The following is a 27,709-nucleotide window of genomic DNA, read 5'->3' as shown; positions in this document are numbered from 1 at the left end:
AGACAGGGAGGCGGGAGCCGGGCTGAGAGAGGCGGAGCGAGATTTAATCGGTCTTGGGGGGGTCCAGTGGTCTCCACCGCATCAGGGGGGAAGGGAGAACGTGCCGTTCTCTCTCTGAAGAGAGATCGGCTCTTCCGCGGAGGAGCGCGTGCAGTCGCTAGCCGAGGCCTATACTTGCCCGTCGAAGGGTATTGGTTCTCCGACTCGTTGCACCATACCCCCCAAGCAGCGCGAGAGCAACGCGAAACGAACGGACAGAGAGAGAGAGAGAGAGAGAGAGAGAGAAAGAGGGAGAGTGAGTGATAGAGCGAGAAAGAGAGCGAATGAAAGAGACAAAAAAAATAAGAAGAGAGAGAGACAAAGAAAAAGAGAGAAAGAATACGAAGAGAAAGAGAGGGTGCAAAAGAGAAAAGGGCGAATAGAACGTCTCTCCCCTTCATCGCCTTACATCGTCGTATTCCAACACGAGCACGCGTGCACGCACGCCCGCGGCAGGCACGCATGCACGCGCGCGCGTCACCGCCACCGCCACCGCCGCCGCCGCCGCCGCCGCCGCCGTCACCGCCGCACGTTACCACTCGGAGGACCTCCCCATCGAGGAAGCAAAGAGTTGGCACGGATGGTCGACGGATGAACGGAACGGAAGGAGCAGAGCGCGGCACGCGTATACGTCACCCCTGAGAGATTAGGCGAGAAGCCCAAACGCCGGCTCCGGTGGCGTTTCCGAACCTGGGTGCTTTATCTGATCCTAAGCAAACGGTTAGCGGTCCGGCACGCAGCATCCAGCAGGGTCGGCAGGTATAAAATCTTCTCGGGCCATTTTGTGCTCGATTGTCTCTCGTACGTCTCTCTCTCCCACCACTAATCGCCCGATCGCACGCTCGAAGGGTGACACCCACCCTTCGAGAAGAGCCTTTTCGGGAGGGGTGAATTTTCGTGGCCGGTTTACGTCGTGTTGTATTCACAGTCAGCAACAGGATCCTAAGCGTCACGGTGTTTGCCAGATCTAACGGACACTTTAACAAGGAATCTCGCAAGGAAACACTTGGCCTAACGCAAAACGGCAGACGAGTCTCCAGAACAGTGCGCGGAAGTGCTTGCAGAAAAAAAGAACGAAAGAGAGAGAGAGAGAGAGAGAGAGAGAGATAAGAGAGAGACGGTTACATCTCTTCGCTGGATAACCCTGGTCAGTTCCGATACGGTTCGCCGAACGTCGATTCCACGAGGGTGACGCGGTGATCAGTGACCCGTTATCGAAACACCCCGGAAGAATCGCGCTTAAATCCCAGGACGATCTTATCAAGCGATTAGCGTCGGGGTCATGCACACGACCCCGTGAGTGCGATTCGCGAGGGATCCGAGAGTTCGCGTCGACGAAGGATCGAAGAACGCGAGTATCGCGAGAAGATGTTCGTTCAGTGATAGTTGGTGCACGGTTGGTGCTAACCCCGCGATCGGAGATAAGAAGCGACGAAGAGCGGATTTGCGCGCGGGACATTCTGGGATCACGAGACACGCGAGACACACGCCGGAAGATGAGGCTCTGGATGTTTCTGACCGTGCTCTCGGTGACGGTGCACGCGTCGCTGGAGGAGATCTCCAGGAACAAAAATCGCGGCAGGGGATCCACGTGGTGGTGAGTATCAGGGAGCGAGCCCAGAGTTTTATTTTAGTACACCTTCGGTATATAGTCGAATTCCTGTGTCGTCCTGTCCTTTCTCTCTTCCTCTCCACGAACGCACGCTTGTAAATGCTGTCGTAAAACATTTTATCGCCGGCATTAGCGCGCGATGCTTTTTGAAATAAATTATGGTTGCACTGAACAGTTAATAGACCTGTCGACAAAGTCATCATCGAATGGACTTGAATAATCATCGAAGGGACTAGCGAAGGAAAAGATAATATCTGTCAGAGATATTATTGCTTTATATTATAGAAACTTTCTTAACTTCTCGTTATTTAGCGTGCAAATTATCAATAAATAATAAAGTTGGAGAATTGTTGGAATATAATATGTTGTATAATCGTCCGCAAGGGAATAAATGTCAGTGAAACATTAACTTTTTCTTTCATAGAAAGTCTCACCTTTCCACCTGCAGTCCATTCGAATGACACTATTCATTCACAATGTTCTTTTTCCTATAGCTAATGACAATGCCTAATGGTTACGGGCAATTTACTCGATTTGAATTGAAATGCATGCAAATTGTACGTATAAAAGATAAACTTGACCTAGTATTTTCGATAAATAATAAGAGAGAACATTTTCTTGCTGCTCAATTATTGGTGATCTTAAAGACTCTTCTCCGCTAATAAACGATGACATCACAGCAAACGATTCAAACGTTAATTGAGATCATTATTGCAATCGCTGAATCATCAGAAAAATCGCGTCGGAGGAATCAATTCCACGTGGATCTGCCCTTGATCTTCGACCAATTTGCACTGACGTGGAAATCGAAAACTCCATTACGCGTTTTTGCTCCCCATCTATTGCTTTTATCGATCATGGCCGCTTGTCAAAGAAAAATCGAAAATCGATTTGTTATTTAAAAAATTCCATTATTCGCACCGTGATCAAGTGAAAAGAAAAGACAGGATCTCAAGGTACTTATTTCCTTTTTTACTCTGTAGAATTTCGAACGTAACAGTACATTAAAAGTAAATACCAGATAGAGACTTTTTTATATAAAATATATATTTATATAGGACAACGATCTCAATTCATCAAAATCTCTCGCACTTTCAGAACTTTACACCTTTTTAAAAGTGCAATCTAAAGGAAGTTACACATTTTCACATTTCTATTCTACCTTACATCTCTACTATCTTCTGCACGCGTTTAGCATTATATAGTACATTTCCCAGAGAGCCGCTAAACGACTGCGTACGTCGTACAGAATCATGTCACGAAGAGAAGTCTCGCGGGACCAATACCGCCTCTCGCGCCTCTTCTCTCGCCGCGCCGCGCTCGACGTAGTTTTCTTCCAATTAAAATGTAATCCTCCGTTTCAATTGAATTGACCTTCGTGCGTTAATTATTGCGCCGTGCGCTCGCGAGCCGATGCACGCATTAACACCTGTCTACCCCGGCATTTATCGCGCTAATCGCGGGAGCAACGTTGTTTGCGCGAGAGCGCCCATGTCGTTATTAATTCATTAATCATAATTCTAACCCCGCGTTTCGATTCGCGGTTTCTTGCGCGCGCGATACGCGTTAGATAATGACTGACTTCATTAGGCCGACCATAAATAACGCGCGCGATCGAGCGCTCGTGTTCGCACGCTAGCCCGCAAGATAGTCGCGGCGAATGTCCACCTACAGCATAAATCGCCGACGATACATCAGCCCGGGTTCGTCCGGTTTCCGCGCGAAACTCGCACGGCCGGCGATCGTTTATTGCCGCTAAATTAATTAAATCAACGCGACGCGACGGGGGTCGCGCGCGATCGCTCGCGACGGCGCGCGTGAATCGCAGCTCGAATTGTGACGTATTGTTCGCCATTTATCAGCAATTAAAAAAGACACGAGCGTGTTTGCTCTCGCTTTCGCCACGGCTATGCATCGCGGTTGTAAACCGAGCGTTTCAATCAACCTCCTTCCGCGATTAAATTCAATTAAAGACTGTTAAGCGAAATAAGTCATTCGATGCACCATTAATGGAAGATAGAGGATGTTGTTGGAACGATAGAAAAATAAAAACCCAAGTGGTAATCTGTAACAAGCAGAAATCGAAAACTTCTTACAACTATTTAATCAGTTCTTTAAAAAAAAAAAAAAGATATATGCGGCCGAATCAGCCATAAATCAATCAGTCCTGGTCTCCTTTAGCGATATATATCGCGACTAGGAACATTAATAATCAAAAGATTAACGTAGCGAGACGAGAATTGAAGCAAAAGGCGGCGTAGATAAACAGATATTTTATAAGAGAATTAATGGTCAAATAATATAACCTGCCTGGAGGATAAACGAATCAGTCATGTGAATCAGAAGGAAAACGGGGAGAAAGTCGCGAATCTGTCAACCGTATCGACTCGAGATACGTCAGAATCGATCGATTAGCAGGTACAACCGTGACGACCACCAGTGGACCCGCCAAGAGGCGCGATACACGCGTGTGTTACCGCGCATCGTGGGTGGTCGCATCTGGTGTTAATGACGACGATTAATCGTGGACGTGGGCAATAATTACACCTCGCGGTGACATAAAGCGCGCGCGCGCGCGCGCGTGGGGACTTTTCAGACTTTTAAGTCGCGCGCGAGCGCGGCGGATTATTACTTTTGCCGTCGTTAATTGAACCGCGCGCGTTTTTCCGCGTCTCTCCGCGAAGGCGCGCGCACGAACTTCGCGTTATTATAAACGGTATCCGTGGAATTTTTATCGAATGCCGCGTACATCGTATCGTCAGGCGGTCCGCCGCTGTGTGAGAACGAAATCGTATACAATTATCGGAAACGAGTTTGAGATGTCGAAATTAAAAACTTTGAATTTCTCCTTTCACCAACGTTAACAGATCCTAGAGGTTCCTTATCGATGCGAGGCATGTCGTGCGAAATTTGCTTTACGTAAACGAAATAGCTCCCGTTTTAAACGGGACGCGAATAAACTAATTTATCCCTGTAAGCGTATAATATTACTTAAATATTAAATGATATTCTTGAAATATCAATAAAAAGTGATTACATGATAATCTACTGATGATTCATGATATATAAATATTATATAAGTAGTAAATAATATTATTTACTTCAATATTTTAAATTATCGGGAATATTATAACTTTTAAATGTAATAATTATACAGTTTATAAATATTTTATGCATAAATCATATTAATTTTTGAACAAAATAATATTCGTAGACCATTTTCATAATAATCCACGGACATTAAACTAATATACCATAAATGTTATGTAAAAGCAAACATATAACATTAATACAATATTCCCATAATATTAAAAAGTATTATATTCTCGGAATAATATTCTTGGAATATTATTTTAACATTAATTTTTGATAATATTCGTATATTATTCTAGGAATATTGTGTGTTTATAGGGATTGTGTATTTGCACGTGGCTTTTACAAATAACCGTTTTGCATTCACATACTTTAAAATGAGGCTTGTCTTAAACGATCGTCCAACGTTAACAAGAGTGGAATTGTTGATAAGTGCTCCGCATCTTCATTGAACGAAGTGGCGCGTTATGTACAGTGTTTTACAAACGGGATGCTAAAGGCATCGCCATTAATCATTCGCGTTTCGTATTTGAAATGAACATCTCGCCGCGCGTTCGCGATCCTAATGATCGCTACAATATTATATCTATCGCTTTCATCGCGAACCGGTAGTCTCAAGTGTGGTCGATTTATCGACGCGCGATCGGCTCAGGGACGGGAATCAGGAGCAAGGCGTAAGCAGAGCCGTGACAGCGTGACTCTTCTACAACGAGAAAGACGAGAAGTCGGTCGACCGAATGAAAAAGACGTCGTCGGGCACCGCGATCGGAAACGCGACGTCTCCGACGTCGTGATTCATGATATCTCGGCCTGATTCACGACGCTGTCGTTCTGGATATGGACGGCTCGCGTTAGAAATGACATACGTCGAGGACCGCTCCGACTCGGCTGATACATGCAGGGAAAGGAGTTCACTTAGAACGGGACATTGGGATCAGGCAAAAACGTCACGGGTCTAGGGCGCATTGAGCGTTCGCTTCGTTCCCAACGGCATGAAATATTAATGAAATAGTACACAATTATTATCGTTCCCCGTACGCGCTCTCATATGTTTTAATTAAAAGTTAAGTTGTACGTTAAAGTCAAAATGTAAAGTGTCACATATAAATTTTGCTCGTTTTTTTTCCCTTTTGGATCACAGAGACTTATCGGGTGAATTAGTTTTACTTCTGAATGCGCAACTGCGCATTTATTCTTGTCTGAGAGCAACACGCGCGAAGGATAAGACAGAAAAAGCGTCATCGTCGCGAGCGTGAGCTCTTTTAAAAACAATGTGACCCCATAAATTACATCGCAATTGACAGAAAATAAACAACAGTCTTGTCGAGATTATTTGACTGGTTGATCCTCGATAATCTGTGTGAGCAAATAGTAATAGAAACTTTACACCAATCAATAATATTAATCAGTAATACTAACAGTATACATCAAAATTTTTACAGTTTCAAAATTTTTATGGTTATTTCTGCGATTATATTATCTACGATTGTGGAACTATACTGGTGAAAATACTAACGCATTCTCTTCATACAATCATTATTGATATCCCTACCATGCAGCAATGCTGTGTGAGAATAAAAAAATTTTGATCACTGTCAATAAGCTACATCAATTCATCAATATTATAATTACAGAACACAGACAAATGATGTGAACACCTAGGAAACACACTGCTTTTTTTAATAAGAGATAAATCTACCTAAAGTTTATTTTTTACACATTTATTTTTAATTCGATTCTTATTGTAATAAAGTCGTACAATGTTTGAATAATCATCAACAGAATGTTATACTATTCTTTTAGTGGAGCATCTTTTAATTTATTATAAGTAATGTGTGTGTATTGAACAACAAAATTTTCTTCTTACACTATTTCCAAAATTACCTTTCAGCGTGACTACCTGACTTAAATATCATCGAGTTGTTATGAGCAGTTTTGTAGGGCAGAGTGAAAACAGATTTTTCTCTTCCAATACCTCTTATGCATCTCTTAATAATTCTTAAAAGATATTCTTCTAGAAAAATAGTATGGCAATGCACTGGTGATTATTTAAACATTGTATGATCATATTTCAAAAATAAAATTTGTATTGAACGTTGAGATGAATCAATACTTATTAATAAAATAAGTGTAAGGTCTCTGTAACTCTTACAATAACGCTCAAAACGGTGCCTCTCTACCATTCTGGATATCTCGAATCTGTTCATTTTTCATCTATTTAAAATGATTTAAAAAATCTCTAATAATTCACGAATATACATTCAACTTTATAGAACAAACGTTGAAATTTTACTTTAGAAAATAATAAAATGTAATATACAATTTATAATAACTGAAATAATCATAAGTTGGGTGAAAGTGACGTTTGATTCAAAACATTGTAACTTTTTATAATAAATGAATGTATAAAAAAGACTTTCAGTTTGTACGAACAAGAATCGATCGCACGCGAAATATCTAAGACAGCATAGGGAAAGAGTTAATGTTCAAATCAAAACGTGCATTCATCTGAAGCTACTCCAATAAATATTAGTTAACTCTATCCGTAAATTAACTAATTTTTCTGACTTTACAAAGAACCTTTGTCACTACAAGTCTCATGTAATTTTGAAGAAAACTCGATGCATCATTAAACGTACTTACGTGATACATTGCAGATACTTTGTGATAACGGCGCGAATTTAATATACTCTTTTGTCACTACGAGCGCGTGACGTTCGGGGGATCGTTATTGCCCTTCGCCCTTCTCTTTCCGTTCCCGCCCCCCTCCCCCTCCCATCACGGGGCGATAAATTATTTTCGTCTCGGCCATCGTCTGGCGGTAGAAAGTATACGAAGGTGGAGGAGATGGAGGAGTCGTCCCTGAAGCTTTTCAAGCCCGACGTAAATTACAAGCAATAGATATATCCTAACCGGTCCGCGGCGCGGCTTATTTATGGACGTCGCTTATTGAATGCACCGTATGCGAGCGCATCGTGCGCACCGCCGCCGATGCTGCGTGGAGTGCATTACGTCGCATCGAGCCGTGCGAGCTCGCGGATCGCGCGTGACGAATCGAAGGGCCGCCATGTGGGTTCCGCGTGCATTCCGGACGTATACAAGTATACATGGAGCCCGCGCGAGACGCTCGTCGAGAACACGTCGCGCCGTTCAATTCTATGTTTATTATCCTCCCTTTTATTCGCGCGACATACGCGCAATAATGTACGCGGCACGATCTTGTTTAATCGGGCGCTCTCCGTCTCACGTTTTCACATTTTACGTTCGCGCTTCCTGAAACGAGAAAGATTCTCGTATGTTACGCCATACTTTCGTTTTTTTACGTCTCTTGCCCTAAAAGAGAGCGATACGAGAAAGTGATCTTCCGGGACGTTACGTTCTCTCCATCTTCCTTTTTCGAGCCACGTGTTTGCTACCTCGCATTCCGATTCTCCGTATCAAGTGACACGGTCCGTTCATTCATCGGACTCGAGTGTGGAGCGCCTCTGTCATTATCGCGTTACACTAGCGTCGCTCTAAATTTCATGTGTAAAAACCAGAGAATGCCAGAATATTTTCCAATACGGTGTCGAGAAACAATCCTGGGTCTTCTTTTATCGGGCCACGTGTCTGCCACCTCGTGCCACCTCCGGCGCGAGTTTGTTTAACCCGCTCGGAGTGTCAACGAGCGGTCTCGGTGGCGGGTGGCTGACAGTCATTTCGCGGTGGGCGCCACACGACCCGGTTTCTGTCAGGCCCTCAATTTCCGCCCAGACCACGAAGCGCCGACGGAGCCGCGGCGACAGTGATTACCTGTTTATTATGCCGGCCGACGATTGATCCGATCCCAGAACGCGCGAGCTATTTTAAATAAGAGCGTCACCCGCGCGGAGGTCTCTCGTTAAAGAACAACAAATATTCGACGCATTTGCTGCTTTTTCACGCGGTCAAATCGGACGTTTACGACCCTGTTTGGACTGCGGGGAGTTCCTCCTGCAAGGAGTGCTTATGACACTCGTGTTATGTCAACATTTTATTACGTTTGTTTCGCTAATCGTTTACTGTTTAAACTCGCTTTCACTCGAAGGTTATAAAGAATCACGAATACCTATCGTAATAGACTGATTGATACGTTAAAGTTCCGTGCCATGCCAATTTTAAATGATCACCATGAAACATTTGTTTTATGGTCATAGCTAAGAGACAATAGCAGTTTATAACAATTTCCTTTTCCTCAGTATTTTCTTTCAAAAGTAATAATAAAATAAGGGTGTGCTTGTTAGGGTGTGAAAAAATCCATGAAGAAACAATTTTACAGCCTTGACATGTTCTAAGAGTATGCATAATTATTTATTTGTAGAATGTTCTATTTTTTAAGTATTCAATTCTTTTTCTTCGATTTATCATTTACCGTACAAGAAAATATTTCCGAGACTGATTGGACAAATGCTTATTTTTCACGGAATCTTATCATTTATCAGACAAGAAAATATTTTCGAGGCTGACTATACAATTACTTATTTTTCACGAGAATTGTAAAAAAAAACTTGTAATTTATATATATCAAGATGCCCAATTCTGACTTCATTAAATTTTTACTACTTTTTCTTTCCTGCGTTTAGATTTTATTTTTCTGTGGTGAAAAAAACTCCATCTTTATATCTTCTAGTTTTAAAGATAGTATATCTATAAAGACACACATAAAAAATTAAAATTATTATTATTACAATGCAATTTACTTAATCTGAAAAAAATAAATTATCATATTTGTCTAAAGCTTATATCGTTTTCTATTTTTAGTCGATGAAAAGTATGATGTTTTTATCGAATCTTAACAAGTTTGCAAAGATCTTTAAGCACCGTTCTACGCCAATTTTAGATGGCGAGTCACGCCGCGTTGATTACTCATGACTCACAGCAGTTTTGTTTGTATTTATTATATGCGTTAAGTAAATTATATTTCATGATCGAAAATTATATAATTATTATCATAAAAAAAGGTATAATATTAATAATATATTGCATCATATTATATCATTATATATCCGTGCATGAGATTAGAAATTATTTTCTAATTATATTTGTTTTTATATGTAAAAAGAAATCGTACAGCCCCTGAACGAAAAATACGTACATGGATCACCGATCATCCATGCGACAGAAAATGTGTTAATGATCATTTTGGAAAACAAAAATATAGAATACAATTTCATTGAATGTATAAAACGAATATCACGCAACGCGAATACACCTGTCTACTTAAAGTTTCCCTTAACTGCGAACCGCAATCAACCATCTGATTATTTCGTGTCCGAACGGGTTACAATGTTTCTTACAGCACTTGATCGGTATTCATTTTGCGCGGTCCATTATTTCTTCGGGGGCCCTCGCGTCCTTCTTCCCACGAAGGGCGCACCGTTAACGCATTTAAACGTTTTTCTGCGCGATGCTCGATCGATCGAGACGCGAATTCTTTCACAGGCTGAACTCGCGCGGCAGCTTGATTTATATACATACAAGGTGTATCGGAAGGTGAGCCCTTTTGAATTACAATGTGTTAACACAACAGTCAATTTAAAAAAATATATATATATTATTTATATTAGGTTATTAATAATGTCCCAATTGTAAATAGTTACAAGTTTTAAATGCTTCAAGAACATAATCTTAAAACTATATATTCTATTTCGTCGAAAACTTGCTTGGAAAGAATTCTAACTTGAATTTCAATTGTGAACAAACAGTTGCGGAAATCTATCACAAGACAGGAACGCAATCTAGTAGCTATTACTTTACATTTTCCTTACAGAAAAATCAGCTTTTTCAAAATATTTACAGTAAATCTGTGAACACCCCCTGCAGCACAGATCTCCCGGGGACGTCCGTCGGGCATCCCCTGGACGAAATGTGCTGTTAGGACCGATACACCCTATACATATAACATGTATACACGACGAGCTACCGTTGATCGAAACTGCTGAACCAGTTTCGTTTTTCGTGCTAATTCACCTTCATCGCTCCTGGTTCTCTGTTACGCAGCCCATTCTCTCCTGAAAGCGCGAAATTTTTTACGCTCGAAATTGGCGTTTCGCGGTGACGGCTACTATTTAACTCGCACGCTTAATCACCCATAAGTTGTACGTCTATTGAAGCGTCTCGCATGCAATTTCTGGGAAGGGCCAAACATAGTCGTTTAGTTCTGTATTTTAAAGATATGGCTTTAATAAGGGATAAGTTTCCTTCGTGTTTATGAAAGTGTAAAACAAGAAAATGCAAAAATACAGAACCGCTTCATAAAAATGGTCTCTAAAAAATATAATCAAAAGATATTGTTACTTTAAATTTTTAATTCTGAACAAATAAAGAGCATTCACTTAACAATTAAAAACTATTTTTTATATTAAATATTTATCTATAACTATGTTAATGATACTTCGTATCACCGTCCACGTGAAGTTAAATAGCGAAGGTATCCTTAGGGCAGTACGTGACAGTAATTCTTGAGATACATTGTGACATCTTTATTCTTGCTTATTACTTTTATTTCACGATGCATATTTGACTTTGTCAAACATAGCCCAAAAAAATATTACTCTTATTTACTCTTTTATCATTGTTTTCTATTAATTATTAGTTAAACATGATTCGATACAAACAAAAAAAAAGACAGAGTCCATGATGAGGAGTAGATGAGAAAAGCCGTAAAAGCAGTATAAAGTAAGAAAAACATTTAGAAAAAAGAAGATATTTAAAAAGAAAGAAAGACTTTCTTTAGAAAAATATTTTATTTTAATATTTTATTTTAATCTTTTAATATTTTATTTTAATATATTTTATTCAGGTTTAGACGAAAGACTCATTATAATCTAAAGTGCTTAATAACGTCGTATTATTGATTTTTTTATGCTTAGGCCGTGTTCATACGTCTGTCAGTGAAAGTTTTATTTTTAATATTAGAACAACTTCAAAAATATATTTTTTTTGTCTTATACTGTGTGAGTTTGAAAGATACAATGATAAATCTTTAAATATATTAGATTCTTTTCTGGCTTTGTAACATCCAACCTTAGACATGTCACATACTGCTCCAGGCCTGCCATATGGTGCTCCATACATAGTATGTAACAAATGGAGTACTATGTCACAATAGCTATCTCTCAATTGTTTGCCAAGATTAAAATTTGAAAGAATTACTAATTGTTCCTTGTTGAAAAGGGAACTTATTCATTTCATAAGAATTCAAATATTCTTGTAAGAAAGAAAAGCATAAAGGAAGAAAATCTATCACACTGTGCTCCACTTTCCCCTATTTAAGTAAAAATATTTCTTTTTAAGTAAATATAGATATATTATCTTGAGTATATAATTTTGTATTATTACGGTTTTTTTACATTTAAATAATAAATTATAAATATATTAATAATATTATTAAACTTGATTAAATTGTTTTCTTAGATTAAAACATTCGACTAGCTTAAACATAAAAATAGTCTAGTATTTTTTTTTAGAAATGCAAGAAAAATTGCTTGATTAAATTACTTCATTTTATTTATATAAATATTTCAATTAAGAAACGTTTAACTGAACTGCAAATAAATAAGCTATTTGGACCCATCGAGTAAATAATTTTTTAAAGTTACGTAAAATTTTTTTGCTTTTAGAATTTTTTTTCTGCCAGTGCCACAATCGCATTTCAAAATTAAATAATGTAATTAGAGAAAATATAATACATAATAAGATATATGATATATCTGTGAGTAACCATTGAATGTTGAATTAAAGCTCTATTTAGCGAAAATTGGAAGTTGCTTCTTTCTCAGACCGATCGCACCTGTCGTGCATGCGGAACGGATAGGACAAATGCAATCGCGGCGAATGACGGTGCGCATTATCGTTCGCGGAATTGCCACGTAATTAAAATTTATTCGCGCGATATGGCCCGATACGTTGTGCGTTACATTACGACGGCCATGTAATACGCGACACGCACGATAACGACGCGCACGGCGCGCTCGCCAGTACGGACACACAGAGGCTCATTAAGGGAATTTACCGGCGATCGCGTTGCATTAAGTTCTTCGCCGGGGCCGGGGCCTAGCTTTAAGCGCGACCGAACGCGGCTGCATATAAATTGATAATTTCACGAAAGCGCGCATACGATGTGCGCTTTAACGCTTGTGCCGGGGATATACGATCGGGATTACGCTCCCCCGGATGAAGGGAGGCATCTCGTACCGCTGGATCACGGGAGTAATTTTACTCAAAGGCTCTTCATTAACACGATCCCTGTTTGAAAACACGTCCTTAACTCTTCGCGTCTGCCCGACGCCGTCGAAGCCTCCTTCCCTCGACGAGCCTATTCCTTCCTTCAACGAAACTCCGAGGAATTGTCCGAGATGAATAGCTACTTCAATAGTTGCACTCAAAGCCACTTTCGACGGCTTCTTTCTGACAAATTGCAAAGGGATGGCTTTCTCAACAAATCAATTCCTCCCGTTTATACACTTCCTTTTCGCCTCTCCCATCTGTGTGCAATTTAGGAGCTCAATTTTCTTTTTTCGCAAACTGTTATATTTTTTTTTTATTGTATGTATGTACATTACTTCCGTCTTTGTCAATTGCTTGCTTTGTTAAGGATGTTTTGACTAGACAATACGAGCTAAAAGTTATTGGAATTTAAAAAACAAAACTTGAAAGCTTTTCTAGGTTTATTCTCTTTTTTTTTGCTAATCAGCAACACAAAATTTTGATTGCAAATGCCTTAATTGTAAAGAAGAAAACAATGAAAAATTTGACTGTAATGATTGTAATAACTTTTGCAGTAAAAAGTACATTTTGCCGCAATTTTAAATAAATAATTTTTAAACGAGTAAGTGGAGCTAAATAAATTGTTGCACGGGTATTTATTAAAGTTTTATAAGTGTATGTAAAAATTTTAATTTAATTGGTAATAGTACTTTCCCGTCAAATTTGCAAATAAGTACTGCGAAACGCGATTTTACATAGAAATCAAGAATAAACCAAAAATTAAGTAATTTTTAAACCAATAAGTGAATTGTGCTCAAATTTTACACAGTTACTCAAACGTGAGAATATTTTATAAAATTTTTATATTTTTGGTAATGTCTTGAGACATGATCCATATATTTTACGTAAAAAATATAAAAAAATAATCCGTCTTTTTTTTATATATTTTTTAGGGGTATTGCAAAAGCGGGCGAACCGAACAATTTTTTACCGATGTCAGCAGGTTCCATACACATGGAACCGGTCTACGCGACCCTGAGAAGAAAGCAGAGGAGGCTCGCTAGAGAAAATCCTGGAGTTCTGATGGCAGTGTCAAGGGGCGCAAACCAAGCTATTGGCGAATGCCAGCATCAGTTTCGCAACCGGCGATGGAACTGCTCGACAAAAAATTTTCTCAGAGGGAAAAATCTCTTCGGCAAGATCGTCGACAGAGGTAAGGAAATTGATGAATCAAGTTCTCAATAATATACATATGCGATTGATTATCAGACTACAATAATAAGAACAGTTTTACATATATTACGAAAATATTTCTACAATGATTTACCCATGCGATTATGTTGCTTAATATGTTATATCTGAGAAGTAATAATCAATTCTCTCTCTCTCTCTCTCTCTCTCTCTCTCTCTCTCTCTCTCTCTCCGCTGAGACTATTATTTTCGTAAGAAGCAATGTGTGTTTAAATCATCAACAAAATAAATTTTATTAAAGAAGGAACGATAAGGAATAAACTCCTTGTTTTCGCGCGGAAACGAAAGTCGCAGTAAAATGACATATAAACTACTTGAAAACGCATTCATTCTCCGTTTCAAAATACGGGACGAGAGGAAAGGGGTCTATCATCTCCCGCGATATAACCAGTATTTCCAATGGAGATTCACTGGAGACGGGTTCCAGCGGAGGAAACGAGAGAAATAAGGAACGAGAGAGAGAGAGAGAGAGGCCTGATCACGGCCGTTAAGATCGCGAGTGACAAATCTGTCGATTTGCTTAAGCCAACATAGGCTCGAGACGTCTCGTAACACTCGGTAGATTAAGTAATAAGGTCGTCATCTCGTCATCGCAATGCGTCATCGCCGAGCGAACGACACCTTCGAGATAAGCCGTGGATTTTTTTCAGCGGACGTAGAGCCAATTTAAAACGACATCACTGGCCTCTTATCTGACCGAAAAGCGTGTTACTTCGAATGGATCATATTTCTCTTTATTTTATCTCAATTATACACAACGATAAAGCTCGGGAATTTATTTAGTGCTTACGAGTTTACATTAATTTTATGTAAATTCGTTAAAGGAGTGAAACGTAAATTATAACACGGATTACGCGAAATTAATAATTTCAACGTACCTAAATTGTAATTAAATAACGACATAAAGTGATAAGGATATGTTACATAAATGTAAACAAGTGATCTGTCATACGGATCTGTACTTTCTGTATAGAAATTGTATATACGTATTTTAAATACTATTAGTATAATGAAAAAATTATAAACGTTGAGTATAGGTATTATTCCATTACTATTTAAGACACCCGCGGTGATCGGACACCCGCGGTGTTTTCGACAAGGCGCATTAACACCTCGTTCGAATGCGAACGATCCCATAGATCGAGTGCACAGAGCGCGAAGTCGTCGTGGGGTTAGAAGGACGAGGGCACGACGAGGCGACGGCGCGATGAGGAGAGAGAGAGAGAGAGAGAGAGAGTGAGGAGAGGACAGAGGGGGCTTTAGGAGGCGTGCCCTTCGTCCGAAGGCCCCGGGCACGTGCCCTCACCGGCCAGATGTATGTTTTGCAACCTGATAATGGACCTTCTCGTACCAGTTCTGGCTCCCCTGCGGCTCTTTTAGATCTCGTCGAGGCGATTGTAAGCCGAGCTTTTTCGCTCGAGCCGCTCCCACCCCATTATGTCGAATGTCCCCATATGGCCACTTAGTAAAACTAAAAGAAGTACATGGTGCAAAGAGAAAGAGAGAGAAGCGGGAGAAAAGGGGTAGAGAGCGAGAGAGTAGCGCGCGCGTTATTTTCACGAGCCTGTAACGCGCACGCCTCGACGCCCAGAGACACGTTTCGTTGCGACATCGCAACGCGAGACGATCGTAACGTGTCGCGTCGCGATGGGGTGACACGGATTGGCGGTTAATACGGGATGTTCCCTCTGGTGTGTCTGCGACCGACACCGGTATCTAGTTGCAGATAGATTCGTATCCTCCGTGCGCTAACACTCGCGCCTCCCCTCCCCTTATTTCCGATTCACCCTCCATTTTTATTCACTCGCTGTTGCTACAGCGCATTTGTCGCGTACACCAGCGTGTACGCTAAAAATTATTAACTATTCTATCTAAGAATACCTTGAGGTCACCAGTACGGATTTATACTGTTGAAGCTCCCTCAGCTCCTTGGCTTTTAAGTATCTCCCTGGTGGATTCCACGTTCGCTTCAAGTGTCTTCACCCCGTCTTATGAGTTTTATACGAGAAATCGTTCGTAAAAAGATGCTGCTTATACTTAATACTGAGGGATAGCTCGCTCATAGGTCAAATAAAGTGCTTGACTGATTTCCGTTTTCCTGTGATTTCATACGATTTTAAAACAATTTCGATTTTTTACAAAGTTTAAAATAATTCGAACGATATGATTCAAATGATTCCAAATGATTTCAATTTGATTGCTTAAAGATTTGATGTTGAAATGACTCCACCTGAATACTGATTTAACTTAATTGATTTCGATGTTGGGTGCTCGACTGATTTCGCGAACGAGCCCCTCGCTTAATATACATTCGGCGTATGCGCGTCTGGAGTACTATTCGAAAAATTATGCACTTCTCATGCGTTATTACTGCACTTTGCTGCCGTTGAGGGATAAAAGACGCGGCGCAGCAGCTACTAAAAATTCCGTAAATTGAACGGGCGCGTCACGGTAACGTGCGGCATTTATATGACACCTGTAAACGAAAAAGTGAGGGCGCCATGTGGCACCCATAACGCTTGACGTGTTAATCAAGAGCCTCGAGAAAGCCACTCACGGATAACGAACGCCGCCGGTGGGGACGAGAATACGTTTTTACATTCGCTTCGCACTTCTATGATACATTGTTCTGTCAGGACCGGCTAGAAAATGATTACATGTGAATCGTGAGATACGAAAGTGCGTGGCGCGGTTTAAAGATCGATCGTAATGTTATTCCTGCCAAGAGATTGAATAACCATTGTGAGAGCTATTAATTAAATGCACGCGAAAAACTTGTCGCGATTATGTTCATCAATCTATCGCGAATTAATGGAGTCGAATAGATGCTACAGAATATTTACACCAATAAACGAAATTTCAGCGCGAATTCGCGCAAATTAAGAAAAGTTAATCGCAAAGTAACGCTATTATTTCTTTATATTCTACACTGAGAAGAAATATGGAAAAAAACCAAAAAACTTTACTTAATACAAAAAATTATTTACTCAACAAATAAATAATAGCTTATTTACTTGCACTCAAGTTAAACAATTTTTAATTAAAATATTTATATAAATAAAATGAAATAATTCTTGCAGTTTAAAAAAATATTCACTGATGAACTTATATATTAATATATTTTTATATTCAAGATAATAAGATTTTTTTAATCTAAGAAAACAATTTAATTAAGTTTAATAACGTTATTAGCTTATTTGTAAAATAATTATTTAAATGTAAAAAATATAAAAATTATGTAATTAAGGTATATGTCTGTTTACTTAAATATTTTTATTGAAACTAAACAAATAAATGCTTGCATCAAAATATATCATTTTTAGAAAATAGTTTTGTTATTAAAAAAAATGTTCTCTCAATATACAAAAAGTATATTTACGTAGATTCACTTTTAAATGCGTGTTAAGTATAATTGATTATTTTAGTATGTAAGAGTAACAAAAAAGTAACACTTAATACAACTGTTGCGCGACAGATTTCGGTCTATACTTTACTTTTACCTTCTCTACGTTTTCCGTAACAATCTGCAGGAACGTTCGCAGCTTCCACGAGACGGGGCCCTCGACCTTTCACCTTTCGTCTTCATCGCCCTGCGTGAAGCGCGGACCAGTTTCCTCCGCTCTTCTCGTATCTTCTTTGTCCTCGTATGGATCCTCTCTCTAGAGATTTGATCTTCGCCGTGCTGGCATAAGGGAAACGCAGATCGCTATCAACTACCGGTAATGCGCTCTCGTACTTGTCGCATTCAAGAATGAGGAGAGATCAAAGAGGGGGTCCGGAAAGAACTCGCAGTCGAACACCGGCTTAAACGGTCGTTTCCGGATTATCACCGTGTTCAAACTGTCAGCAGTCATGTTGGAAATATAAGTTGTGAAAGTGAAACGGCGCGATAAATAGATTTTTAAGCGGGATCTAACACGAGCCTATTGCGTCGTCCTGATCTCACCGGGTTGGTATCACCGGGCGTTGCGTGACACATTTCGTCGTAAATATACATATTTATTGCTGCAAAAAAAAGCGGAAAGTCACGTTAGAGATCCACGTTATACTTTTAGCGCTTGCAGGGGAAAAAATTCGTATTTTGAGAAACGCGTTAATTGAGAAACGCAAGTACTAAGTTAAGATACGAGGTACTCTTGTGTGTGAACGTTAATTTTCTCGGCGCGAAATATATCATTAGGTACAGAACAAGTTGTCAATCCACGCTGGAATTTCTAATAACGCGTGAGCAAGACGCGTCTTAATGTATTCACGTGATGTCAGTAGTGGGAAACGCACAATTAACGATTCGATAAAAAACGCGACGTCGATTAATATGTATGCGATCCGACGAACTTTTGTCGACAGGCTAACGCGAGAGAGTTACGAACATACGGACATTTGAATTTCAATAATACGTAATCGTCGCGTGTGTGCAGGAGAGCGGACGGAATTGGTATCGGAGCCGGGGGAATCTGCGCGGAGAGGAGACTTTCGGAGACCCGAGTCCGATACTTTTGGTTGCGTTTGTACTCGATATTATAGCTGGTAGTGAGTGCGTTCGCGGCCTGTAATCATTTCGCCGCCAAGAGCCACCTACCGCATTGGTACCCTTGCCTTCCACCGTTCTCCATCTCGTTTCTTCACCCGGCTCCTCTTCTGCTCCTTTCTCTCGCGGCTTTCTCTCGTCCCTCCGCGTCTGCCTCTTCTCTTCGGCACACACCATGGCTCGCTAAAGCAAGCCTCTCTCGCAGCCTAATTGCTCGGTAAACTGCGAAGACTCCGCCGCATCGGGCGCATAACACTGTCTCTTCCTCTCCCAGATTATTTTTGACGATCGTAGCCGAAATCATTCGGGTCGCAAAAAAAAAGGAGGAACACAACCGCCGGTGACAAATGGGTTCGTCCGTGAGAGAGTTAATTTAATTCAAAACTCGGAGAATAAAAATGAAACTAAAGAACGATGATTAAAAAAAAATATGGATGAAAAAAATTTGATATGTAACCAGCGAAATGACGAATATAAGAACGAGGTTTCAATCTTGATCACACACATAATATACAAATAATCATCTTTCTCCCCGGTTGTGCTCTATCAATGAGGCAACCAATCAGCGAAAGAAGTTCGCGATTAGTTACGGACCTGCATCCTATCCCACGAAATGACGTTGCAGCTCCTGCGCGGTTTGCATTTCGCCTTCATGATTCTATTATAGCACGAGTTTCAACAGAAGGCAAATTGTGAAGCACGAGAAAGGAAAGTGCCACAAAGAACTTCCATGATACAGAGCGGAAATCCGTAACAAATTTCAAATCCTTTTTACCAATTAATTACGTTATTCCGAAGAGACACACGTTACACAACGGGATTAAACTCGAATCAGTTTTTTTTTGCAACAAATTAACAAAATCGTATAATTTTAAGGATGTTTTGACCATACAAAACGAGATAAAAGTTATAGAATTTAAAAGTCAAAGGCTTCTCTAGGTTTACTCTTTTCTTTTCTAATGAACAAAAAAATTTGATTGCAATGCCCGAATTTTTGTCCTAAAACTAGCTGCAAAGAAGAAAACAATGAAAAATTTGACTCGTAATAGTTTTCGCAGCGAAAATTATTACTATATTTTGCTGCAGTATTAAATAAATAATTTTTGAACGAGTAAGTAAATCTAAATAAATGTTTGCTACTTCCCCATCAAATTTCCAAATAAGGACTGCAAAACAAGATTTTTTTATAAGAATCAAGAGTAAAGAAAAAATTTAATAACTTTTAAATCAATAAGTGCATTGTGCTTAAATTTTACAGAGATACTCAAATATGGTATTAAAATATTCTATGAAATTTTTACATTTTGATAATGTGTTCCGAGATATGACCCATACATCCTTAATCACTTCTCAATCTTTTCGCCAAGACGACTGACGCACGTTCATAATCTTATCTTCATCGTGAAGCGAGGCGACACGTTTCGAATATCTTCGCCGTCATATCGGCGTATAATCGGCCGTTTACAGGATAAATTCAATCAATATCTGTCCGGTGCGTGCAGCGGCAGGACGCGTCTTATATGGCGACACCAGGCGCTTTTTGCCACGGCCATAAATCGCGGCCTATGATGGGCTACATGTGTCGACGGCACGCCACGGTTTCTTGCGAAAACGTGAGCCGCGACCCAATGGGCCCCGCGTGATTTTTACATCTTGTTTGCTTCCACGGGGGCCCCGGGTCCCCGCAAGCCCGCTCTCGTTCCCGCTGGTCTATATGGCGCACCGTGTTATTCCGCGGTCTTCGAGTTCCTCAGGACTGTTCTGCCTGTTCTTCGCCTCCCTTCGCCTTTCTTATTTTCAAGCCCTGCCGAGTTGTCGCCGCGATCATCCGTACCGTCGTCAGAGATACTTCGTCCCCGCATATCGGGGGACATCGTTCGCGAATATATCAAAGATATAATGAAATAGAAAATATTTTTTTTTAGACATGTCATACAAATTGTCGAGTATTTTGAAAATATACGTGCATCTAAAGATACACATTAAATTAGTAAGACTCGTTTTAAAATAATGCGCAGTGATAAACGTTAGCCTCGCTTATTTGTGAATCGCAGGGCTTTTGAATAAACAACTTAATTTTCTGCATGTCCGTGGAATGAAAGCTGTTTTTACAGCTAATCTTTTAAACCTGCAATTTTTCTTCGCATTGACATCTTGAGTTTGCTGAAATGGCAATATCTGTCCCAGCGCAAGTAATAAATCCATCTTTCCGTTCATTATAACGTTCGTAATGAATCATTGTAAGCGGTTTTACGTTCAGCCTATCACTTGACATCACGGGCCATCATCTCATGTCTAATGGCTGTATTACGACACATCTACATAAATCATCACGTCGCCGATACCGTCGTCGGTGGACCACCATCGCCAGTACCGTCGTTTTAGATTCCACGCGTAGGTGGTTACACCATAACTCGTTCTGTCTCCTGACAGGTACTCCGACCGCGACAGTAGCAATAATTCCTAACGATTTTATCTCTGTGGAATTTCAGCCGAGACGCAAATGTCCCTCGTAAAGATGCGCGACGATGCCGCTTAGGGCAATCTCGAAAACGACGCGGTCGCAAAGAAAGAGGGAGAGAGAGAGAGAGAGAGAGAGAGAGAGAGAGAGATCACGGCTTTTTACTCTATATACTTCATCGAGGCTTTGTCATCAGAAGGCCAACCGTTCGTCCGACGAACTGCACAAATCAGCGTTTCGGGAGACTCATATCGCTATCATTTGCACTAAATTTTCATAATCTGATTTATCGAATAGCAGTCTAGAATACTTTTTATAAATGTCGAAACGTATAAATCACAGTTTTATATGTACAAAGACGATTTCGCAATAATTAAATGACAATTAATACCGCTTGCATTGGTCGATTTTAAAATAAAAGTTCGATGTAAGACAATGAATTAATTATTTTACAAATTAATAACACATTAACTGAAAACACGTACAATAAAAAATCGAAAACGTATAGTGGCGTGCGCGTGTATTTTAGGTGCGGGAAAAAAAAATTGTTCTATTTTATATTCCGTGAAGGTTTGAAGACTTGCGTACTGAGACCCGAAATATCTCGTGTCTGTCCATTGTCCCACCAGCGCGGATCGTTCGCGACAGGTTCCGGAGCACGACCAAGGAACTCCCATCGATGTGTGCGCGCGTGTTTACCCTGCGGGCACACTCTGACTGCGCCTCCAACTTGCTCATACTATTTGAACGAGTCGATAAAACCGCCGTCGAACTATTTATCGTACACGGAACGAGCGTACGGGAACGAGCGTTGCTCGCCTCGTCGAGGGCAAACAGAGTCGCGGTACCGCGGGATTATCCGTAGTCGCGCTTTTTGTCCTTCATCTGAACTTTCCACGCGCCGGAATCTTTCACCGCGTCCGTCGCGTTCTTTCTCTCACTTCTCTCACACATTTTTCTCACATTTTTCTCCTTTCATTCCTCCATTCGACCTCGCGCGTGCCGCGCCGATAACGGCGTATTTCCGTGCCTTCGAGAAACGAGACCGCGACTCGCTTATCTGCGATTGTTTGAAAATCATAAAACCCGTAAAAAAAAAACCAAGAAAAATCGAACGGATTGGTTTCCACGAATTACGAAATCCACGACTAGGCGAATGAGTTCATCGAGGCCGTTCGCCGCGAACGATTAGCCGCGTTCTTAACATGTGAAAGAAGTGATTCAACGAAAATCATGCAGTTATGTGGATACGGCTTTGTATATCTAAAGTCAAAGAAATAAATTCAAGTCAAAGTCTAAGTCAAGGAAAAAGGAACAAAGAGACGGTAATAAATTGCAGCAAAATCTCACTTTTTCTCGGTTTTTTTCTTTCTTCTCTCCTCTCTTTTTTTCTTCCAAGATAAATGTAAAAAATAATTTGTATGCAATAAATATCGTGAAGCAGCAGGAATTATATCAACAATAGACTGACGGAAATTTATTTTTTTTTTTTCGACCAAAGAAAAACGTGTCAAAAGCTCAGAATATCCCACGATATTTTATTATAGCCCGCTGACAACGAGAAATTCTTACAGTAAAACAATTTCGTTCGAGACATAGCAAATTATTGGCAACTGCTATGTTACAACACGTAGCCATATCTTTCCCTGTTCCATTCAGCAAATTGACGATTAACCCCCTTAGCTTCATGCCTTTCCTTGTTAAATGAATTTGTGACACTTTCATGCTCTCGTTGTTAGTCTTCAGACACGAGGATGTCTCATCTAGAAGGCAACGCGATTACGTACGGTGTAATCCATTCAGTCATGGTAGTCTGACATTATATGATAAATAATATCTGGAACTGATCGAATTTAGGGTGAGAGAGAGAAAGAGAGAGAGAACGAAGCGGGAATGCACCGTGACAACGGGCCGTGTAACGGCATAAATTCCTTCTGCTTTTCTTCAATGTTCCCGCCATCTCGCTTTCGCCAACGCCAACTTTGCATTAAGATTCAGGAAAATCTCGTCGCTCATTTTTCTCCTTTTCTTTTCTCCCATTTTATTCGACCTCGTTTTATCTATTCTTAATGCTCACTACTGTTAAGAAGGGAGCTGGAGATGTCACTGTCGTAAACGTAAAAGACTCGTAACGAATTTAGAATTTCGAGCTGAGGACGATTCGTTGCGGATGATCATCCGATTACCATCGTGCTCACCCTTGGTCCGTAGTGGAATCTCGTTTAACGTCTTATTCTTGTTCAATTTTTCGGATTCTATCACTTCGATACGCACGCGCATTTAACCGACCGAGGAAAGTTTCCCGTCGACTTTTAATCGATCACTCTGAAAATTCGAGTGGCTCAGAATTAGTAGCGTAATTAGAAAACAGTACACACTTATTGAGACTCGTAAGTTTATCTCTTTTTAAAACATTAATTAATTCGTTCCTCATATGATACAGTTATTCTCTTATAAAAAAAATCCCACCCCAAAATACGCACCCAGTGAAAAATTGTTTAAATTGATAAAATCTTTTCTTTAACTTGGGGTTTCTAAGTTGAAGTGAAAAAAAGTCTTGCGGAAAAGAAAAATTTGTTTGATTTCAAGAAACAATGTTATTAGCCTTTTTAAAAATAAATAAATTATTTGTTCAAATTATTTGTTTAATTTAAACAAAAAATCTTTTGGTTATTTCTTTTATTAAAAGTAAAGAAATAATTTGATTGTGCAACGCAAATCTTTTTTTAAATGTGAGAAATAATTTAGTTGTTCTGGTTTTAAAAATATATTTCTTTCTAAAACTATTAAAACTATTTCTTTAATTCAAATAAAAAAACAATCCAAAAAATGTTTTCAAATCAAAGAAACTTTTCTTTAACCGTATAACAATGTACAAGTTTCTTTGAGTCAAATAAATATTTTTCTCTGCTGAGAAAATTAACTAATAAATAAATTTAAAATCTATAATATATTATAATTATATTCGATACTATGTATTAAAATATATAATCTGCATTATAACGTATATAATATACATAATAATATATAATAAAATACTTTATCACGTTATTTTATTAAGAGAGAAATGCATATAATATATTATTATACGTACTTCATTTTCTTTCTATACAAATGCGTTATTATTTTAATTAAATAAAAAGATATTTAAAAATAATAAACTCAAATAATTAATTTGATGAGATTTGACTCAAAAAAATAGAACATCGCGTAATATTTTTTTCACTAATGGGACAATGTAACACTGTCTTGGAATGGTGCGAGCTCGCAATTTATGAAATTGTTTCGTCCGCTCTTCTCTCACACGATATCTTCACCGGCACAAAAGGAGCCGGCACGCACCTGCACCTTATGCAGATAAGGTCGAGGTGCTTCAGGTCAGCCCACTCAGGGTTAAGGTCACGTACCGTCTTTTGCCTCTCGCTCCCTCACTCTTTCACCCTCTCTTTCTCTGTCGTTCTTCGTGTCGTTCTCTCTTACGAACACTCCTCTTCTCCCTCGCTTCCACCTGCAAGGACTTCTCGCGCAGGTAGTCTCTCGCGGAGGATTGAGACGTTGCCTGACGACGTTGCCTGACGTCACCTGACTCACCTCCTACGCGACCAAACACCGTGAAAGTTTTGTCAGCACTCCCAGCAAGTATAAAAATATTGATATCTATCAAGAAGACTAGCGTTTCACGTCAGGAATCCGTTCTGATAAGAAGTAATCATAATTGTCGAGAATTAATTTTTATCAAAAATATTATGCAACTAAATAAATAAGATTAAATGCCGAAGGACTTAACGATATAACATTTATGTAGCAGTTGATTTTAATAGCACGACACTTGGATCTGCATTTTCGCATTTCTCGTGCGCTCAACGAAGAATTTCAGCTTTTCGACACGGCGCGCGTCACAAATTTTTCATGATTTTCTTGCAGGATGTCGTGAGACCGCTTTCATCTACGCCATCACGAGTGCGGCAGTGACACACAGTATCGCGAGGGCATGTAGCGAGGGCAGCATTCAATCGTGCTCCTGCGATTACACTCACCAATCACGCGCGTCATCCGCCGTTCGGGATTGGGAATGGGGTGGCTGCTCGGATAACATTGGATACGGCTTCAGATTCTCTCGCGAATTTGTCGATACCGGTGAACGTGGCCGGAATCTCCGCGAGAAGATGAATCTACATAACAATGAAGCCGGCAGAGCAGTAAGATTTCATTTCTTTTCATTTCTACAATTATTTCATCTTCCTACAATTATTTTAAAAGATTAAAAAAAACGAACAGAAGCGTTAAAATTATTTTCCTAAATAATATTCGTTTACCGTGTCCTGAATTTAAATAAAAAACGGAATATTTAATGCTATATTCAAGCTTAATATTCGAAAGTCACAAGACATTTTATATCTTGCTATTTAATTTGTTGTCATATTTGCAAATTTTTGCTAAACGAAATTATCAACCCCCATAAAATATTTATCACAAGACGAGAGAGTTAAATGTATTGTAAAAATTATTCAATTTGATTACGAAGAAAAATTACAGGACTTTGGTTCTCTCTCATTACAGCACGTAACTTCGGAGATGCGCCAGGAATGCAAGTGCCACGGCATGTCCGGCTCGTGCACGGTGAAGACCTGCTGGATGCGACTGCCGAACTTCCGCGTGGTCGGCGACAACCTGAAGGATCGCTTCGATGGAGCCTCCCGAGTAATGGTCAGTAATTCAGACCGCGCGCGCGTTACGAACAATGCCATCACCAGCAACTCGGCGAGCAACTCCGTGCATCAGCACCGTGACGGTCTCGGGCGCCGGCATCGCTACAACTTCCAGCTGAAACCGTACAATCCGGAGCATAAGCCGCCGGGGCTGAAGGACCTCGTCTATGTGGAGCCGTCGCCGCCGTTCTGCGAGAAGAATCCCAAACTCGGCATCCTGGGCACTCACGGGCGGCAGTGCAACGACACGAGCATCGGCGTCGACGGCTGCGACCTGATGTGCTGCGGCAGGGGCCACAAGACGCAGGAGGTGACGGTGATCGAGAGGTGCTCCTGCACCTTCCACTGGTGCTGCGAGGTCAAGTGCCAGCTGTGCAGGACGAAAAAGACGATACACACATGTCTGTGAGGAGGGAATCCTGATTATCATAATCTTCGAGGCAACCTTCGTGCAGGGTTAAACGATCAAAGTTCGAACTTTCTTTGTTTTCGCGGTAACCGCTTCCCCCCCCCCCCATTTGTATAACGGTACATTGAGAAATTCGAAGAACGAGACTACTCTTCTTTTAGCTCAAAAGACCACTTGGTAGTCTCTTTCGTGGACGAGCTATGTACACATGCACGGTATTTCTACGAGAGATCCTACCATGGGTCTCGCTGGACGGGGTCGAAGTCGTCGTGGAGTCCCGCGTTGAACCCTCGCGCGCGGGGCCTCCTCGCCTCCAGTATTACGCGAAACGAACGGAACCACATATATTTATTACGTCGCGTCGCGCGCGTACTAAAGACTGAGATGGTGAGAAGCGTTCGTGCGATCGTAGGTTTTTAAGGCTTTAAGATAGGAAGATTGTGGGACGCGGTAGAGAAGCGATGTAAATACCGGTGTAAATGCCAACGTAACACCGGCTCGCTATTCACCGACGAGGATCGGACTGATGTATCCATCGCTCCCCCATAACAAAAGGCTCTGACATCTCAGCTGTGACAGTGTCATATGGTAGAAAAAAAAAATAATTTAAGGCTTCCGCTGTCCGCATCTCTCATCCGACTGGGTACCCCATCGGAGACATTCGGCAAAACTTATCCCCGCTGGTAATATTCGGATTCAATTCATTCACATCTCTCCATACATTAATCAAATTGGATTAGTGCCTGCTTCTCTGCTGTAGAGGGCTATTGATCACGATAAGTAAGCTGAAGAGTAAGTACGAAGAAGCCTTCAATTATTTTATCCTGCTGCATATGAGATCTTCGTTTTAAGTGATGTCCATTGGCTACAACGCGAGCGTCGTGGTCTCGTGAAAGCATTATTTATTTTAATGGTGTCCTTCTTGCACTTTTAGACACTCGCTTCCCCCAGGGAAACGAGCAATCTCGTATACAGATCGCATACTTGTATATAAATAAATTATAGCGATGTATTTTGCAGCAATGCGTGCCAATCGGTGGCCAATATATTTCTCCGTAAGAATCTATTGTAAATACAAGCAGATTTTCACACGCGCGACGAAGACGAAGCCCCACATTGGGAGTGGTAAATTATTTTTATATCTTTTTTCACATATGCCTCTCTTTTTCCTCCCTTTCTTTCTTCATCGAGTACCGGGATATCGAGACTCCCGCGGGTTTAAAAATACCTTCTGCCAATGCTGGATAGAGAGATATTACTCTTCGAAAGAGAAAATTTCAATAAAGTAACTCCAACGTTGTGCATAATAGATGTATTAATTATTGCTCGTAATTTATACAAATAAACATATAAGAAGATTAAATAAACGACGAAATTAAGA

The 27,709-nt window shown here is 40.3% G+C and overlaps 1 protein-coding gene across 1 annotated transcript; it reads left to right on the top strand.

Annotated features, from left to right (window-relative positions):
• Positions 1-1,181: 1,181 nt before the first annotated feature.
• Positions 1,182-27,709, top strand: LOC105200047 (protein Wnt-1). Its single transcript, XM_011167416.3, has 4 exons — positions 1,182-1,636; positions 13,924-14,183; positions 25,135-25,409; positions 25,771-27,709. Exons 1-4 carry the CDS (start codon positions 1,536-1,538, stop codon positions 26,326-26,328), a joined length of 1,194 nt encoding a protein of 397 aa, XP_011165718.1. The 5' UTR covers positions 1,182-1,535; the 3' UTR covers positions 26,329-27,709.

Source organism: Solenopsis invicta, chromosome 7 (genome assembly GCF_016802725.1).
Source record: "Solenopsis invicta isolate M01_SB chromosome 7, UNIL_Sinv_3.0, whole genome shotgun sequence".
Lineage (NCBI taxonomy): Eukaryota > Metazoa > Arthropoda > Insecta > Hymenoptera > Formicidae > Solenopsis > Solenopsis invicta.
The sequence above is the reverse complement of the archived record's forward strand: the minus strand, read 5'-3'. Positions and strand labels throughout refer to the sequence as shown.

Excerpts from the sequence above, each read along its gene's own strand:
- LOC105200047 (XM_011167416.3), top strand. The coding sequence starts at position 1,536 with ATGAGGCTCTGGATGTTTCTGACCGTGCTCTCGGTGACGGTGCACGCG. Across the intron at positions 1,637-13,923 it reads GGCAGGGGATCCACGTGGTG|GGGTATTGCAAAAGCGGGCG; the intron begins GTGAGTATCAGG and ends TATATTTTTTAG. Across the intron at positions 14,184-25,134 it reads CGGCAAGATCGTCGACAGAG|GATGTCGTGAGACCGCTTTC; the intron begins GTAAGGAAATTG and ends ATTTTCTTGCAG.